Raw genomic sequence first — 18,690 nt, forward strand, 5'->3', positions numbered from 1 at the left:
CGTGTTTGGGCCAGCGGGACATAACAAACTTCAAGAGACCTTTGCCAGCATTCTCAGGTGACCAGTTCCAACTGGACTTCCCCTGGATCCTTCTGCTGAACTCTGCTGGAGTGAGTCTTGACCCTGAAGTGCTGTTCCCAAGGTCCTGTGCCCTTGGCTGGTGTACTCCTTCTAAAGTTTCCTGAAACCTGGGGCTTAGAAGCTTTTTGAAAACATTTTTCCTGAGAAATATTGGGGGACCAGGACCAACCTGCCAAACTGATCCAATGAAGGCTCGTTGCCTCTGTGGCAAAGTTTCAGGTTGCTCCCACTATGTTCCTCTGTGTAGTGCCAAATCCAATTTGATGTCGCAGAGAAGGCATTTGGCCTCGTGGAGCCCTCTTCCACTACAGCCTGGTGTATGCCCAGCTGGATGAGTTCGAACTCCAAAAAGTGAAAAGTATCCAGCCAGTGAGCAAGGGACCTTCTCTGGCTGTGAATTTCAAAATTCTTCTACTTGGAGATTTCCTGCCAAAAGTCAACAGCTTCACTTTTGGCAGCTATCCGATGACTTGGAACCGTCTTCGGCCACAGTCTGCTGCCTTGTCCCGCTGAGGATTTTGGACTTCCATTCCAGAGACTAGGTCTAACTGTAAAACCTTTGACCAGGAAAAAACCTGGTACTTCTACTCAATCTGCTCTTCAGCATGGTTCGCTTTAACACATACCCTTGTCTTGGTCAAGTGCAACCAGGTGACAGTGGTTGGCACTTAATGCTTTTTGGTGCCATTTTAATCGCTAAACTTTAAATACATTTATCTCTAGCTCTAAAGATTGGATGTTTGTTCTGTTGGTGTCATTTAATTTATTAAAACATACTCTATTTTTCTAAACTTGATGAGATATTTCTTGTGTTGTGTTTTGAGTTTATTATTCTTTGAGTACTGAATAAATGCTGTACAAATTGTCTCTAACTTAAAGTTGTCTGCTCTGTGACAAATGCCCACATGCATCAAAGTCTATTGCATTCGCAAACGGTGCGAATCGCAATTTTCGGCCGTTTGCGAATGCAATTGACTAATTTGGAAAGCATCATGCATTTCGCAATTTTAGGAATCGCAACCATGTTGCGATTTCTAAAATTGCGATTGCATTTAAGAAATCGCAATTTCAGATTTCTTAAATGCAATGCATGATCATTTTTTAATTGCGAATTCGCAATGTGGAAGTGGTAAATTAGCATGAAGTTGAACTTCATGCTAATTTACCGAAAACTTTCAAATATGCACAAATTGCATTTTTGAAAGTTTTAATTTACACACACACATCCCCTTGGGGCATTTGTGTGTGTAAATTGCATTTAAAGTTACATTTCAGGGGTGCAGGGAGGGGTTCTTTGGACCCCCCCTGCACCCTTGAAATTGCTTTCACATTTTGCGAATCGCAATTTGAAATTCGCAAAATATGAATGCCTTCCCATTCATTCCCATGGGCCTTTTGGCCCATAGAAATCAATGGGAAGGGTTTTCCTTAATTGCGATTCGCAAATTGTGAATCTCAATTAAGGAAAAATACTGAATCGCAAAAAAAAAATGTGAATTTTTCATGCATTGCAGTTTGCGATTTCTAAATTGCGATTCCTTAATTTTCGCAATTTAGGAATCGCACACGGGTGCAATGATGCATGTGGCCGAAAGCTACTAGGAAGCTGAGCTCAGGTTTATTTAAATACTTTAAGGGTGCACCTTGACAAGGCTTGTAAGGGTTGTGGTTATTATTTGTGGTGATTACTCATCCCCCTCAAATAATACCTCAATTCCATACACGGAGGATTCAGGGCATATTTACAAGACCCTATCGCCACCAAAACGTCACAGTTTTGGACGTTGTGGTGGTGATGGGGGCTTCGCCTTATTTCTCCTCGTTTTTGCTGTTTCCATGTATGCTCTGTTGTGCAGCACATATGGAAACAGCAACACACCATCAATTGTTTATGTGCAGGAAGGTGTCCCTTTCTGCACATAAACAATCATTAACCGCATGCGCGCTAGCGGTTTTCCCGCTGCGCGCTGTGTTTTTAAAAACACCGCGTTACATGACGAGCTCAGCTCGTCATCAGCGTACGAGCGTCGTCGCTCATGACGAACTGAGCTCGTCATGAGCGCGGAAGGGGTTAAAGAAAAGGGGTTAAAGAAAAGAAAGGCAACTTCTATGTGTGCTGCATTAGCGTCAGTGCAGGGGGAAACACAAGGCTGCACAATAGTTTTGTAAATATGGTGCAGCCTGCCACTTCATTGTAAATATGCCCCTAAATTCTTTTCCCTTCCACCTCATGATTGTATACTGCGGATGAATCCTAAAGAAGCAATAATGATATTGAACAGTTAACCACTGAAAAGGTTGCTTTTTGAGAAGCCTCTATGGCAAGAAGCCCCTCGGACAAGCATGCTCATGCTTGTGAAACTGAAGAGAATAATGAACAGTGTAAGTTCAAACAGTGCACTGCACACCCTTCAGAGGAAGCAACATTAAGATTACACCCTACAAATCAAACAGGACCAGGATTACGCCCTACAAAGCGATCTAGGTCTGGCTGTTTAGAAGTCATCTTGACACAGCACTCACATCAGTAGACTTCTTTTCAAGAGCCAGACACAAATCTGTTTAGCTACACCTCTCAATCCTTTCTGGAAGGACCTGGAGTCTCGCCTCATCATGGAAATCATATCCTCAAGTACTGGAAGCTACTGTACCCCACTGAGACGCTGTATTAAGAATGGATGAGAGACGCTATATTAAGAATGGACGAAATACTCATTCTATTTTGCAAATATAATTTAATATTGAACAAATGCTTCTGTTGTGTGCTGCTCTATGTGGAAACAATACTGGCAGCATAAACAGCAAAGAAGAAACAGCATTAGAATTTGCAGTGATAATAAAATGTCTTTATTGGCTGCATATTTCACAAGTTACATTCATTTTGAAAAAATATCATAATCTCCCAGGATTCACCTTATATATATATATAGATATATTTAAAGGATGTATGTCATCAGCAAATATACAGATATTATAATCACCACATTATGTTGCTGCATTGAGCTGATTTACATCAAGGTAATCAGGGGCAATGTCGCTATGCATAATGCACGTGGTTGGCTATTCTAAACTTCAAAATTCTTCATCAGCCATCGCATCTATTCTAAAGGGTATACATCACAGCATTTGCACTGGATATTGGATAATGTAAAAAAAAATAGTGCAAAAAGAAAGAAAAAATAGGCTTCTCACTTTGAATGTTTGGTTTTCATGAAGCGCAGGGCATTTTGGTGCAGACATGGTGGAGAAGTATACAACTGAGAACGGGCCACTGTGTTTGATGCTCTCTTGCAAAGAGGCATAAAGTTCACACGAGCAAATACCATATTCTTTTTGTATCCTCAAGCATTTTAAGAGGGGATGTTTCTGCTCTGCAGTTCCTTTTTCAGGATGTGTTTCTGTAAATATTCATTATGTGTAAAAAGTTCAGCATGAAATGCTCATATTCACGTTTGTACTTAGAAAGAATGCCACTTAGAGAAACCTGATGTGATAAGGCGCAGGCATGTGTTTGCTTCTGTGTACTCTTTCTAAAATAAAAACTCACCGGTTATTAAACAGGGTTCTAAGAAGCGCATTGGAGCATGACATGTGAAGAGTGTGTGGGCTCACTGTCAACAATGGAAAAGGAAGATGAGGAGTACTATTGAGTTGGATATCAATAATCATCTGTTGTTTCTGCGCCAAGAGGCCCCAGGGTGAAGCTGCACTTTATAAATACGCGCTATGTTATGGTATGTTAAAGGACATTTTGATATTTTTAAGCTATTTTTTAAATTGTGACTGAATGTTGCTCAAATACCTCTTGAGTTTTTGCTCTTCATATTATTCAATATACACATCATGAGGGGCCACGATTGATGGGAATGTGCTCACTTTCAGTGCGGACAGAGAAAGGGGCAAATCATTTTGGTGAGCCTAGAAAAGTTGGCGACAGGACCAGAGAGTAACAATGTTGGCTCAGTTTTAAGATCAGTTGAAATGAGGAGAAAATCAAGCACAAGCGAGCTACTCAGCTCCTCTATACCATCTTTATAACCCTACAGTGACCAAGTGTGGCAAAAGGAATGGGGCATATTACCAAGCAATAGCGATATTTATCGCTATTGCTTGGTTAGCGATAAAAATTTATCGCTGAGCTTCGACGATTTTGATCGCAGATAAACCTTGCTATTAGCAAGGTTTATCTCAGAAACGATAAAAATCGGCCGAAATGCTTGAATATCGCTGTAAAGTCAGCAATATTCATGCATTACCGAGCAAATGCTCTTAGCCATGTTATCCACCTCCCATTGGATAACATGGCTAAGAACTGCTCAGGGCAGGTGTAAGCTTTTGGAGATATCTCCAAAAGTTGGTAATAGGAGATAGCGATGTTAGCGACTGTTTCCAGTCGCTAACATCTTGGCATGCCCACTTTGCTTGTCATTAGTGATAAATTTCTCTGACGTGCAAAGAGGGGCCCAAGATGGTCGCTATCTCCTACTAGCTGTCGATAACTGGTGTTAGCGACAGCTAGGTAATAGGGAGATAATTTTATCTCCGCTTTCTTGGCATTTAAAGCCAAAAAAGCAGAGATAAATCCCTTGATAATATGCCCCAATATTTTTGATTTGAATTGCATTTCTTCGGTGAGTTACTTCTAGCAGTGAGAGTGATATGTAAGATGCCTCTCCATGATCCATCGATTAACCAATATGTTTCTCTCATCAGTTTGAATGCCTTAGTGTAAGTAACCAACTGTTAGCACCACCCTATGCACATCTTAGCAGAGAAGACACATAATGTATTTTGAAATATGACCACAAATTCAGTACCTCCTGCACGTCCTAATTAAAGTTGCATTGTGGAAATTAACACTTCTGACATATCGATCGTGCTCACTTGCTCAATTGTTTTATTCTTGGTAGTGCAGTGGCAGGTTGGGAAGTAGCTCGAACTGCCCCCTACTCCTGTGGCCCGCATGCACAAAGCTGCAGTGAAGCCATCTTGCCCCACGATGAGTACAGGAAATGTAGCGATGCAGGTAGGCCTTAGGTCACATCACCATTGTGTAAATAAAGTCACATTCAGCTCAACAGGCCCCTGGGCGCATAGCCATCTTTCAAATACATTTATTGAACTAAAGGATTTACATCATATGACGTCACAGGATGTTCATGAGCGAACGGCTTGCATACATATTTACAGTTTTAGGTAGATATCTCAAAAGGAATATTTACAGTGTAAACGTCAACGTTTATATTTATAGATAGGGACCAGATTCATCACAAGCTCCACTTCACGACAGATTTGTTTTGGTTTTAATAAGTTATCCTTTTGAAATAGTATGCTGAAATCAAAACAATAGGAAACTTGCTTTCGACGTGGCGCCAGTCACAGCTCTTTCAGAGATTCTGCAAAACAAAATGGATGTGTGTGTTTAAATGGCAATTTAAGCTCACGAATCTCAGGCGATGTCACTGGAAAGGAGAACGTGAATAAATGCAAACAGAAGCTATATTGTCACAAAATATGCTTCAATGCCCACAAGAAAGCAGTCACTTAACTATTTCTATTGCTAGTGGTTGAGTATGTGTATTCAAGTATATGATTTTTTAATAAACCAAATACCTTTGCATTCCGGATATTCACACTTTATACTCCTAAAACGAATGTAATGTGACAAAGTGATCGACTATTGCTACATAATGTAAAGTTTACTCTTGAAAAATGAATGTTATTAGAAGTTAGATCTATTAGTTTGCAGTGCTTTCTGTACTGGCTATAGAGAGAAAAATACATAACTTCTTTAGTTTTGTAATGTTACATTATTTGAAAAGTCTCATGTTCAACCTGAAAATAGTTGCCGAGTTCTTATTTGCCCTTTGCCTAACTGAGTCTCAGCTTGCGTGCGAAAAATCACAAGAAAAATAATCCAAGTTCACAGGTCAGAAAGAATATGAGGTGGGAAAACACAATATTAGAGGACCTAAAATATTGGGAGTCTTCAAGACAATAATCGAGAATAGCGCCAAGAAACCGCCAGGTAAAAGCACGCTTTATAAGTGTTTTTAAATTCAAATTCAAATTCAAATATGCAAGTGGTGACTTGATTTGTAGTAACAATTTAAATACTAAAGTTTAAAAAAATGACATCAATGCTCTGCGCACATGTGAAGAACTTATTTAAGAATTTATTGGTTGAATGTTGAGAACTCTTTGAGAGGCAGGAAGTCATTTATGTTTTAGCAAAATTAATGGTTTGACAAGCCCCGGTGAAACAAACCATTATGGACGTAAATCACTAGTGAAGATAAAATGACAGACTGGTGAACAATGCCTTCATAAAATTGGGGAATTTGAATGAAAGAATTGTATTATTAAGCACAGTGAATTTTCGAGGATGGTGAAATGAAGATTGGAACGACCTAAAAAGTGTTTCTGTTGCTCAAGACTCTAAGGGTCATATTTACAAAGAAGTGGCAGAGTAGCCTCTTTGACTCAATGCCGTGCTCCGCCACTTCTGAAAAGCAGGGCTGCACCATATTTACAAGGATAAGATGCAGTCCTGCGTTTCCCTGTTCAGACGCTAATTTAGCTGCCAGGCGCTAAAAGAGACACCCTTGCACCATAGTGCAAGGGTTCCTGCGTTGAGGGGAATGATTGTTTATGTGCAACAAGGTGTCCCATCCTGCACCTGAACAATCTTTAAATTACGTGTTGTAACTTCTATGTGTGCCGCTTAATGCGGCACACATAGACGTTGCAAAACGTCATTTCATGAATGATTGTTTATGTGCAGGAAGGGACACCTTCCTGCAGATAAACAATCAATGGCTTTTGCTGTTTCTAAGTGCGCTGCACAACGTAGCACATATGGAAACAGCAAAAAATGAGGAGAAATTAATCATTTCTCCTTGTTGTGCAGGGGTAAAACCAGGTTTTAGCTGCTGTTAATATTGGTGCTGCCCCATATTTACGCCACCCTTATAAATATGTGGCAGTGTCAAAATCAATGGTTGTAGGAGTGGAACACCCACCACAACAACCATTGCCCACTCCTTTTGCACTGAGTATAGCGTGAAAGGGGACCTTTTTACAAGGCAGAGTTAAGCAATGTTAAGTGGCTTACCGCTGCCTTGTAAATAAGGTGAAGCCTATATCACCCCACAACTTCTTCAAAAGTGAAGTTGTGGTGGCTCTAGGGGCTTGTAAATATGCCCCTAAATGCTTTGCAAAGGAGAAGAGGGGCATCCAGAGCCAAATATGGCCATGTTTCTAGGGTGCTCCTAGTTAGGACCCTGATGTTCATCCTTCTGAGGCTTTTCAGGGTATCTTAAGTATGCCGGCAAATATATTGTAACTTGTGGTGCAAAGAGGATTTCTTTAAACCATGTGGAAGGGCATAGTAAGGGACAAAAGAGAAATGTCTGAGAAGCCACAATTTACACAGAGAGGATGAAACCCCCTGCGCTCTATTAACGTATTGCAGTCAGATCAGGTGGAGAAGACCTACATTATTGGGAAGACTGTGAGGGATAGGTAGGAATGCTTCAAAGGCTACCCGACAGTATTACCGGTATAGAGTGAGAGCATGGCAAAGTGAGAAGCAGAACCTTAGAGTCTTAGGGGCATATGTACAATGAGACAACGCTGCGTTAGCGGCACTTTTCTGCTGCTAATGTGACGATATTTGTTTCGGCCTATTAACAAGTTGTCGCTAACAGCCTCTAGTGACAGCTTTCTGGCGAAACCTGCCGCTTTCCGCATCGTCACCCTCGTTAGCGATACCTATCGCTAATGACATGCAAGGTAGGCGTCCCCGCGCAAAAACGCACGCTAACTCCACTTTGCCGTATTTGCAACAATCGCCCTGACCCGCGATACGTTAAAAAAACAGCCGCTAAAGGCCGTTAGTGGCTGTGACTTAAGACCAGAAAATAGCTGGTCTTAAAAAATGGAGATAACATTTGGGGCCTCATTCCAGCAGGTTATGGTGCAGGACAGCGCTGCAAGCAATGTTGATGTCCTGCCCTGTGACAAAACTACAGGGCAGGACTGCACACCATCAATAAGATAGTGTGCATTCCTGGGCCTCACTCATAAAAAGTGTTGCAGCGCTGCGTAAAAACAGCATTGCAACACTTTTCACTACCCCTTTCTTGTGACACCATGGATGCGCTGTATTTACTGAACAGCACTGCATGACGCAAGTAATGACATATACGTCTGGAATCCTGCTGTATCTGCCTGTGCTAAAGTCACCCATTGCTGCAGTCGCTTCACAACCATGATGCTACTCCAGCAATGCATGGGGCCAGCCTATCGCTGTGGCACTGTGTCACCCTTATGCCTGCCATCATGCAGGTGTAAGGTACTGACGCAGTGCCATTATTAAGGGGGGCCCGGGTGTCGGCGCAGATGGAGCTCCATCGGTGGTGGTTGCGCACTGCGGTGTCATCGTCTGCAAGCGTTGGTGGAGTGGTGGTGCTGAGGGAGTTGACGAGACATACTTTGGTGGCCTTAATCCAGCTGCGAGGTGGACGATAATGGCGGTTGTGACCAGTGGGCATGGTGAAGTCGTGATGTATACAATGATGGTTGGTCCGGGAGAGTACGGCGGTGTGGTTGTAGTTGAAGGTCTCAATGGCGGAGGAGACGTGCTCGACCATGTGTCCTGCCATGTGGCTTGCTGCGGTGACTAGCTGCTTGAGTCCGGTGTTGGGGAGCTACCCCAGGAGGGGGTAGTGTTCTGGTCACTGGGGTTGCACAGGTGGAACTTGAGTTCGCCGAATAGGATGTTGTCGGTGGATGGGAGAGCCTGGTGTGAAATGAGGTCTACTACAATGGCATTGGAGAATGGGTGTCTATGACCCCGGGGGGCCTGCAGATGAGGGTGCCGCAGAGAATGGAGTTGGTCCGGATCTGGAAGTTGAGGTGTTCCATGGTCACTGTTGGGCCATTAGAGTGCTTGGTGAGTCGGAGTGTACGTCTGTAGGTGATGGCAATGCCTCATTCTGGACGGTTGGGGTGGTCATTGCGGGTAATTTAGTAGCCGTCAGTGATGGCGATGGCGATGTCTGGTCCGGAGCAGATGTTGGTCCTGGCAGGCCATCAGACGTCCAGGGTTGATGGTAAGGTGAGTGCTGGCACCGCAGGGGTGGAGACTCCGAGAGGAAGAGTCCTTGGTGCTGAGCGCGTTCCAGGGGCAGACGGACACAGACGGGCATGCCTATGGCTGCCTTTGGCATGGGAGATGTCCATTACAACGCAGGCATTCCAAGGCAGGCAATCCAACAACACAGGTGACTTTACATCCCATTCCATTACAACACTAACAGCTAGATTCATCAAAGACCCGTTTTGCGAGTCTTTAATAGCGATTCATAAGGAATCGCTATTAAGGACTTGCAAAACGGGATTCATGTAGGAATTGCAAAAAATATTGCGATTCCTACATCTTCCTTATTTGCGATTAGCAAATTGCTAATCACAAATAAGGAATAACTCCCCATGCATTCCTATGGGCCTACAGGCCCATAGGAATGAACGGGGAGTTATTCCTTATTTGCGATTAGCAATTTGCTAATCGCAAATAAGGATGCAATTTCAAGGGTGCCAGGGGTGTCCAGAGGACACCCTGTAGCGCACCTGAAATGCAACATTACACAGGTGTTGCGCACACACATGTCCAAAGGACATGTGTGTGTGTAACATGCAACAGAGAATAATGCACTATAGTGCTTTTTTCTATTTTTTTCGCTATTTACCACCAAGTCTGACTTTGTGGTAAATAGCGGCCAAATATTGCGAATTCGCAATTTAAAATTGGTTAATGAATTGCATTTAAGGAATCTCAAATAGATATTCCTTAAATGCAATTCATCGCTAAAATGCGAATTCTGTAATAGCGATTTTTGCATTTGGGATGATGAATCCCAAATGCAAAAATTGCGCTCGCAAAGGGCCAGATTCTGAGAATCTGGCCCTTTGCGAGACGATTTTCCTTTCATGAATCTAGCTGATTGTGAGGTCAGCAATGGGGTATTTTTAATTTGATTTGTAGGGTGGGTATGGGTTTCGGGTGTCAGAGATAAAATGTGGGGTGTATTATGGTGCAAACTTTGAATTTTGGTGTGTGCATTTGTGTCAAATATGAAATTTAGGGTGTGCATTTGGATCAAATATGAATTTTGGGGTGTGTTTTGGAGGCTCTATGATGAAGTTTAGGGTTCAGAATTTGCTTTGGGGTGCAAGGGTCGGTTTTAGGGTTGCACCCACTGAAGGCGGAATAGTAATGTTTACATTTCTGCTATGCAACACCTTCCCTACTGTTGCAATATGCCTAGTATTATTTTGCATTGGAATGGAAGGCGATGTAATGGTATGCGTCGTAACTCTATACATACCTTTGGCACACGAGTAGTACGTCCGCTGCGCATGGCTGCACAGGCAGAAGTGCTGAGGGGGGACTGGACAGCTGGGAGGTGAGAAACGCCGCAAGGAATACTTGATGGTTTGTGGACGTGGGGGTCTGTGTGTGAGCGGGTGCTGTAAATATTTAAATGAGAGAAATCTTACCTTGAGGCCGGGTCCTTGTCTTCGTTGCTCCTGCTCTCCTGAGTCTGCTTCCTAGAACAGGAACTGGCAGCCAGGCTCCCTCCCCTAAGCCAATCACAACGCTACAATGCAGCATTAGGATTGGTCATTGGCAATGGGACAAGGCATGCAGCCAGAGGCTGGGGGGTGGGCATGTTCTCCATGCAGGCTGTAATGCAGCCTGCATTACAAACAGGGAAGTGCTCATGACTGCTTTGGGCAGACTGAGTGGGCCGACCAAACAGTCATTGCGCACTTGAGTGGGCATGCCAATCCGCCCATGCCCCGCTCCATGCTTGGAGCAGTCCTAAAGCAAAGGAAACATAGCACAATTACATCAGCAGGTTATCATCATGTGATGTTTGTTCTTCTTCTGCACTGTTGAAAGCAGTTGGGTGACGCTCTTCTGCCATAGAGGATGAGCTGCCAACGGGGGGTGCATCATCTACGTGTGCTAGACCTGGGCGACTCGACCCCCAGGCGTCCACGCTACGCATCCCACCTTCTTCTTACATGGACATTGACATCGTGGTGCAATCCGCTGCACTCTCTCCAAATCTGTGACTCAGCTAGCAGGAGCCTCAGGCAGGCGTGATTTCACAAGCGTGGGTTCAGCAGTCACTGCCAAGTCCACTGGTGAACCTCCCGAAGCAGTTGATGCAGCAGGGCCCCCTTAGGCATAAAGTTGTAGCTCTCCCACCAAACAAGTTCAGCACAGCTCAGGGGCCTCACCCTCCAAAGCGACCGGCCAGCCAAACATCATCTTGCCTGTGATGCAGAAAGGTGGCACCCACCATTGGTAATCCTCTCCGTGCACCCCGGTGTATGGTGGATCGTAGTATGCTATGTAGATCTCTCTATGTTGGGGCGCAGGAGCGCCTCTACTATTAACAGCTCCAAGGTGCGCAGGGCGGTCTTCTCACACAGGTCAGCAATGTGTCTCCACGCAACTTGCCGGACTTCACCACCAGGTACGGGCGATTGTCACGCCTCAATGTCTACCCCCATGGCTCATCGACTCCACAGCTCCTCCGCATCCCACTCCAGGCTCTAGACGCAGGTCCAGCAAGGCATACAGGCTCCAGACGAAGGTCCACGGAGGCATCCAGGCTCCAGACGCAGGTCCAGCGAGGCATGCAGGCTCCAGACACAGGTACAGCAAGGCATCCAGGGTCCAGATGCAGGTCCAGTGAGTTATCCAGGCTCCAGACGCAGGTCCAGGGAGGCATCCTTGCCATCCTAGATGTTGGGTAGCTTGCAGGGGTTGTTGGTGTGTGCTGCACTTGGCCCTGGCTGCTCCATTCTGCATTTTATTGTTTTTATGCCTTTTTTCTATTTGGGGTTGACTATTTTTTGCATTAGAGACAAAAAATAACTCCTGTTGGGGTTCCTAACATGAGTTCATTTTCCCGCTAATGGACCTATTGGTAGTTTTTGCCCGCTAATGCCGGAATGTTAGCAGCAGTTTTCACCACGATCCCTGATGCTATCACCATGTAGTAACAGCTTGTTGATACACCGCTAACATGGTGATAGTTTTCAGCGACAAGCGACAATAAAAATACTGCTGCTAACTAGCGCTAGCGATAGTTATCGCCATTGCTTGCACATATGCCCCTGTATCCACTGAAGGAGTTGGACACAGTTACAGTGTGAAATCTGATTTACAACAATGCAATAGAGGATAGCACATTGCTAAATGCCAAAATGTAGCATCATGATGACCCGATGAGGGGGAACACATCTGAGGGTCTTGGGGGTTCCCCAGTCGGTCTGAGCTTGTGATTTTTGATTACTGAGGATGGTATGGTGGCACAGGAGAAATTAGAATGACAGTGCGTCTAAAGGTATTCTTCTTAACTGTGTTTAAAAGTGCTTATAAAAACTTGGTAACACTGGCAATATTTTTAACAATGCGCATAGAATTAATCTTCCATCACCGTGGAGGCTGCACTAAAACTGAAAAAGCATACCTATTTTAAAAAGCAAATGGCTCTGGGTCCGCTTTATGCAAAATTCCAAATCGAAAATCACACGCATATCGTTTATATATGGGAAATCGATTTGTTCACATCCATATTTTAACAGACGAAGTTGCCCCATTATATGGCTCAATATCTGTTTTTCTCATACTGCCTTCTGTAAAGCAAAGAAAGCCATACAATGTGTTACGAAGCATTCAAGTGTCATGATAGGCGTTTGCCATTGTTGGTCATAGTATAGCGAATAATTTACCATTTGAAGGAAGAAGCTGCTCTAGTAGTGTGCGTACTACAGAATAGGTATTTTTTTCCCAGCGATCTCTCACCACACATTATTATAATGCTGTCCCCATAAAAGGAACAGCTTGGTTTTTACCTGAATTGAGACCAAATGTGTTTCCATGCAATCGGATCTCTTCACTCTGCCTCAGGTGCTGCGATTGATGGTAAGGGTGTGTTTTCACTTCTCCAGAGCAGCAGAGCAACTTGTGCACGGGCCTGGCCTCTACAATTTCGAAAAGTTGTTGAACTGAAGTAATGTGGCTTAACAATGTCCCTTTAATTTTCCGAGTCAACAAAAGCGCAAGCTGTCTTCGGGGAAGCTGAATGAACCAATTTAGTTTACATTTACTGTATTCCGGCTGACTGTATGCAAGCGAGACAACAAAACTACTTGGGTGCATTTGGCGAAGTAGTAGAGTGCTAATTAAACTAATGTGGTCCATTTAGAAGTGAAAAGATAGCAATTACCTAATTCAATTTTTAGACCTAGATTTCACATTGTCGAAAAATACAGTCTTTCATAGAAAGCTCTTAACGTATTTCACAGGCACTAGAAATATTGTTGAAAACATTCATATTGTATATGCAGTGCCAAGAAAAGATGTTTGATGAGAAAAAAGCCGTATCCACATAAAAGTATACATATATGGCAAGAACATTTAACATGGGTTGGGAACGTGTAAAAAGGGAGGGTGGTAACGAGCATGGAGGGTCTCTATGTGTTTATTTCTTTATTTCTTTTATGCATTTCTTTATTTGTTATTTTTTTATCTATGTATAAATGAATGTATCATTTTGGGAAAATTTGAAGGAATGATGAAGGGTCTGAATTTGTCGAAACCGATTGTTTATTAAATGTTTAAGATGGACAGGACAGTGGCGCACAGCCAAGGACCATTTGGAGGGATTCTTTATGAAAAGGAAAATGGGTTGGGGGAAAGAAAAAAACATCTTGTTTTTTTCTGTTAGCCCTATTGTGAATTGTGTCTAGGAGGAGGGCTACACGAGATTGTAATGGAACCCGTCTCAATAGTAAGTAATGAATTCGCTTTTTGGAACGTTTACAGTGGCACTGAAGATTTCTGAAATAATTTTTGACACTAGCAGCAAAAAAGAATCATGAGAGCAGATGTCTTTGAGGGAAAACTTCAAATGTCAAGACTGCTTTGCCATCTGTAAAGTAAAAACACACAGATTGCATACATCTTAAATAAACCCAGCCAAGATCTGGTGAAAGTAACCTTGCATGAAAAGGCGGTGGTGTGGAATACTGCCACTTTTGAATTGTATTATGCTGCAGTAAAGTAACCATATGACTTCCTTTCGAACACTACCTTTCAGGTTGTAGGAATATCTTTTCCAAAGAATGTTTTCAAGTGCCTCTGTCCATGTGGTTCAAATGAACAGAACGAGGGCCACAACTCCCACAAATCACTGAATTGTTGGCAGATAGACTTGGGCTGGAAACAAGGGGGCATATTACCAACAACTAGCGATAATTATCGCTATGTTGGTTTAGCGGCGATATTTTAATCGCCGAGCTGCGGCGATTTTTATCGCTTAGGAACCTTGCTATTATCAAGGTTTATCTCCTAAGCGATAAAAATCGTCCGAAATGCAGGAATATCGCTGAAAAGTCAGCGATATTCATGCATTACCGAGCTAATGCTTTTAGCCATGTTATCCACCTACCATTGGATAACATGGCTAAAAACTGCTCAGGGGCAGGTGTTAGCTTTTGGAGATATTCACGCTTAGCGCGAATATCTCCAAAAGTTGGTAATAGGAGATAGCGATGTTAGCGACTCGCCCACTTTGCATGTCATTAGTGATAAATATCACTGACATGCAAAGCGGGGCCAAAGATGGTCGCTATCTCCTACTAGCTGTCGCTAACTGGTGTTAGCGACAGTAATAGGGAGATAATTTTATCTCCGCTTTCTTGGCTTTTAAAGCCAAAAAAGCGGAGATAAACCCCCTTGACAATATGCCCCAAGATGCGTGACGATGATGCGTTTGGTATTCTTAATGAAAACAAGTTCTTCCTAAGCATTCAGCACAGAAAAAAAATGAACCTCAAACCAATTTCGTTTACATATCTCATTTGTTTTGAGTGGCTGAAGGCCCTGATTTCTATTGAGCTTTGTTTTGGTAGATGACAGTGCATTATGGTCTGTGTTATTGAAGCTGCTGAAAATTGGGATTGACTACCAAAATACTATAGTACATTGTCAATATTGAGGCCAGGGCTGCGCAGGTATGATTTACCAAGGGCCCTAGGTGCTAGCAGGGTCATGAGCAGAAACAAGTCATAGGGTTTTGAGGCACTTTTCATGGCGCTACAAGTGCATCTAAGGAGTAAATGTTCAATTCGTTTATTTTTCAAGTTTCACCATCTTTACACAAGACTATGTTGACACACCGCTCACATTCTTGCTGCACTACTGGAAGGGAGCTAGTTTGATAGGAGATTTCTCCAAATATATTGGTGATCCTTTCTATTAAAAAAAGTTCAGACCCATATGCAGATGACTGGGGAAACAAAAAGTACCCATCAACGTTCTCCATGTGCTCAGATAATTTTTCTATGTGTCAACATTTAGTTTGTGAAGTTTGGCCTTAAGAATTCAACTGAGAGTATCTCATTGGCATTTGTGAAGAATGTAATGTTTCATTGATTAATAAGGATTTACATAGACGTGGCTAATCTGTCATCCATATTTAGCGGTTCTGTCTGTTTTTGCTGCTTGGGACTCTAGACTGTAAGATGAAGTAACTAGTGGCACTTTCTGGTATTTCATGGGCATTCCCCGCTCTCCACAGTGGAACCAACCCCTCATCACAGCAGTATGGCCGCTGTGACCATTTAAACAATGGTTGGATTAAACCATTTTAAACTTTGGATGTGCCTGCTGCATCAGCCTGCAGATTCGGCCCTATATAAATGACAGTAAAACTGCCTAAGTCACTTACATCCTGTCCTTTCACAAGAGCGCTGTGATGGAAGAGGAGCACGGGGAAACTGTTGACCTGGCTGCTCTCTCTTGACACAGACATTCCAGTTATGTGATTTACCTTAGCATCACTCCTCCTACGAAAAAGCTTGCAGCAGCATCCTGGGGCACAGCACGATAGTTAGCTTTCAGTATTATAATGCAGAGGCAAGAAAGTAGACTGCTACATATAAATTAGCAGATAATGTGGCATTTTTGCTTGATCTCAATATCTTTTGTTAAATTTGTCTGAATTTGTTGAATTTTAATTTCACTGACCATGGGAAGGAGGAGCCTTGCCCTACTGCTTTCTCAGGGTGCGAGAAAGGAGAAGGGTTTGGTTGGTTGCTCCTGCAACAGGGCAGGGGAGGAGTGGCTTGCCCACTATTGTGGGTGCTGACTGTTTGGTCGGCAATCTGGGGCTGACAAAACCAGTGATACTGCCGTTTTCTCCATGTTGACTGCATTCAGCCAACATGGAGAAAATGGCCTTCCCATAGGCGCCTGGCTGGACGCCGTCCCCACCAATAACAATGCTGCCATTGCAGCGTTGTGATTGGCTATGGGGAGGGGAAGGAGGCTGCCTGCTTCCTGCAAGGAGCAGTGATGACGGGGAAGCGGACCGGGCAAGGTAAGTTAAATCTATATATTTTTTATATAATTAAAATTACCCCCGCCACGACTCATGCCGGCCATGACTGCCACTGGCGTTATCTTTAAATCTTTTTCTTACAAATATTTAGCTTTAGATTATGTTAATTTATCACTTTTTAAGACTTGCCATTCCAGTCATATATAAAGTACTTTAGGAGTTCCATTTGTGCTTTTCACCTATCTTACTCCTGCTCCCTAACTACAAATAAGTATCTATTTCACCTCTAACTCTTTCGTTTCCAATAGCTTGCTCTGTATCTCACTGTATACAAATATGTGCTTTTTCTTATTAATTGAACATTGGTTGTGACTGTTTCACCCAGCTACCAGTGAATTCTTAAGCAGTATGAGTGCACTGGCAGATTGAGTCACAAAAAGAGAAATTAGTCACTCATTCATGATCATATATGCCATCCAGAGGGAAGTTTTAAGTATGAAATTAGACGCACCAATGGAAGGTGGTTAAGCAGGTCCTCTACCGTGACATCATCGTAATACTCCGAAAAGGGTGGCTCATTGAGATCTGTGTCATCTTGAAGATTTGCTGGGTTGATTTCTTCCTGGCTGTTGTAGGGAAAGAACAGAGGTTTAAGTGTCTAGATCAAAATTCGTCTAAAAATATACTGTACTTTCTTTAATGATAAGAAAAATATATTTTTGGTACAACGTTTTGTTGAGTGCTTGAACAATAACAACAACAAAGTACACATTTACAGAATACTTGAAAAACACTGCTTTTCCTTGAAGTATATCGTCAGGGCTTCACCGACAAGTGAACTATTAATTGGGGGTTAATAATAAAGTAACTAATTTGTTAGGTGCTGGTAAAGGTTTGATCATTTTAAACCTGCGCTCAATCCTCAGTAGCTACTGCATAGAGATGTCAGGCTTAACTTTGAGAAAATGTGGAAAGTATTTAGAAATACCAAAGTGGTTAAAAAGTTGAAACCATAACACAATAAACCTCTCACTTCAAGATATAAAATATTAGTAAAATGTAGTTAGTAAAATGACACTAAAACAACAAAACTCCAATAATGGGGATCCGACATATGACATTTTAAAGATTTAGGGCAAATAGCACCAAAAAGCACTAAGTGCTACTTCTGATCTATGGCCGTTGTGGAACGGAAGCTAGTTGGGATTTTAGGCCGACCGCTATGGGGCCTCAGTCGGGTACAAAAAGTAGAGTAGCCCAACAACTGCCTGGAAGTAGGGAAACATTATAAGTTCCAATCCGAAAAGGGACTTTGTTGTTTTTTTTAGAAAAAACTCTTCTTTCTCCACACATGGCAAAGCTTAAATTCAATCCTATGCCATAGAACCGCCAATCAGATACTTTTGGGGTCGGTTCCCCTCAAGCTTTAGAGCGGAAAGTTACCACATTTATTTAGATACCCAAACAACCACTAAAGTATACTTCCAAGGTCCTAGGTCCCAGGTCCTCAGGGGAAACACTTAGAGACTCTCATTATGTTAGACCGTAGGCAACAGCAAAGTCCAGGTCCAGTTGCCACCAGTCAGCTGGGATTCTTTACAGGAATGACCTCTTAAGTTTTTTTATGTCCCTGAAGCCTTACAGGGGATCAGCCTTATGATCCTTTGAGATCTTTCTGACCTTGGATTTTAAGTGGAAGGGGGATTCTTCTCACGGTTGCCAAGTGCAGGCGGTTCACTCCACCTGGTATTCTTTTGCAAGTCCAGCAGTCATAAGAGGTAGGCTGGGTGAAGGTTCAGCTTTGTAGGGTTCATGCCTAGGGGTGGGGAACAAGCTGCAACACTTATAGTTCCTCTCTGACCAATGGAGTAAAGACTCCCAATGAAATTACCTACCAACTTTTGCAGTAGTTACTATTTGACTGCAAGCAGGACCAACATGCAAAGTGTCAGGGCAAATCCAAGGTGGTGATGGTCTATAGCCACACTAACCTTGGGCTCTGAACTGGAGGTATAAGTGGGAGGCATACTATGGTAATACTAGTGTCCTCCAACCTAACATTAAAATCCAGTTTGAAGCAGTCTCTCGTCTCAGAACAAGCCCAGACAGAAATTGGTAGGACAAAAGCACGGTTCCTCCACAACCAGGCACAAGAAACATAAGAATTGTCCTGGGATCC

At 43.0% G+C, this 18,690-nt stretch overlaps 1 protein-coding gene across 1 annotated transcript in view; it reads right to left on the minus strand.

Annotated features, from left to right (window-relative positions):
* Positions 1 to 2,905: 2,905 nt before the first annotated feature.
* Positions 2,906 to 18,690, minus strand: part of VIP (vasoactive intestinal peptide) — an 85,047-nt gene continuing 69,262 nt past the window's right edge. Inside the window, exons 6-7 of the mRNA XM_078648970.1 lie at positions 17,023 to 17,137; positions 2,906 to 5,477 (exon numbers count right to left, since the gene is read on the minus strand). Coding sequence (XP_078505096.1) covers positions 5,469 to 5,477; positions 17,023 to 17,137 — 124 coding nt within the window. The 3' untranslated portion in view covers positions 2,906 to 5,468. The remainder of the gene's footprint in view (positions 5,478 to 17,022; positions 17,138 to 18,690) is intronic.

Source organism: Lissotriton helveticus, chromosome 6 (genome assembly GCF_964261635.1).
Source record: "Lissotriton helveticus chromosome 6, aLisHel1.1, whole genome shotgun sequence".
In the NCBI taxonomy this organism is placed as follows: Eukaryota; Metazoa; Chordata; class Amphibia; order Caudata; family Salamandridae; genus Lissotriton; species Lissotriton helveticus.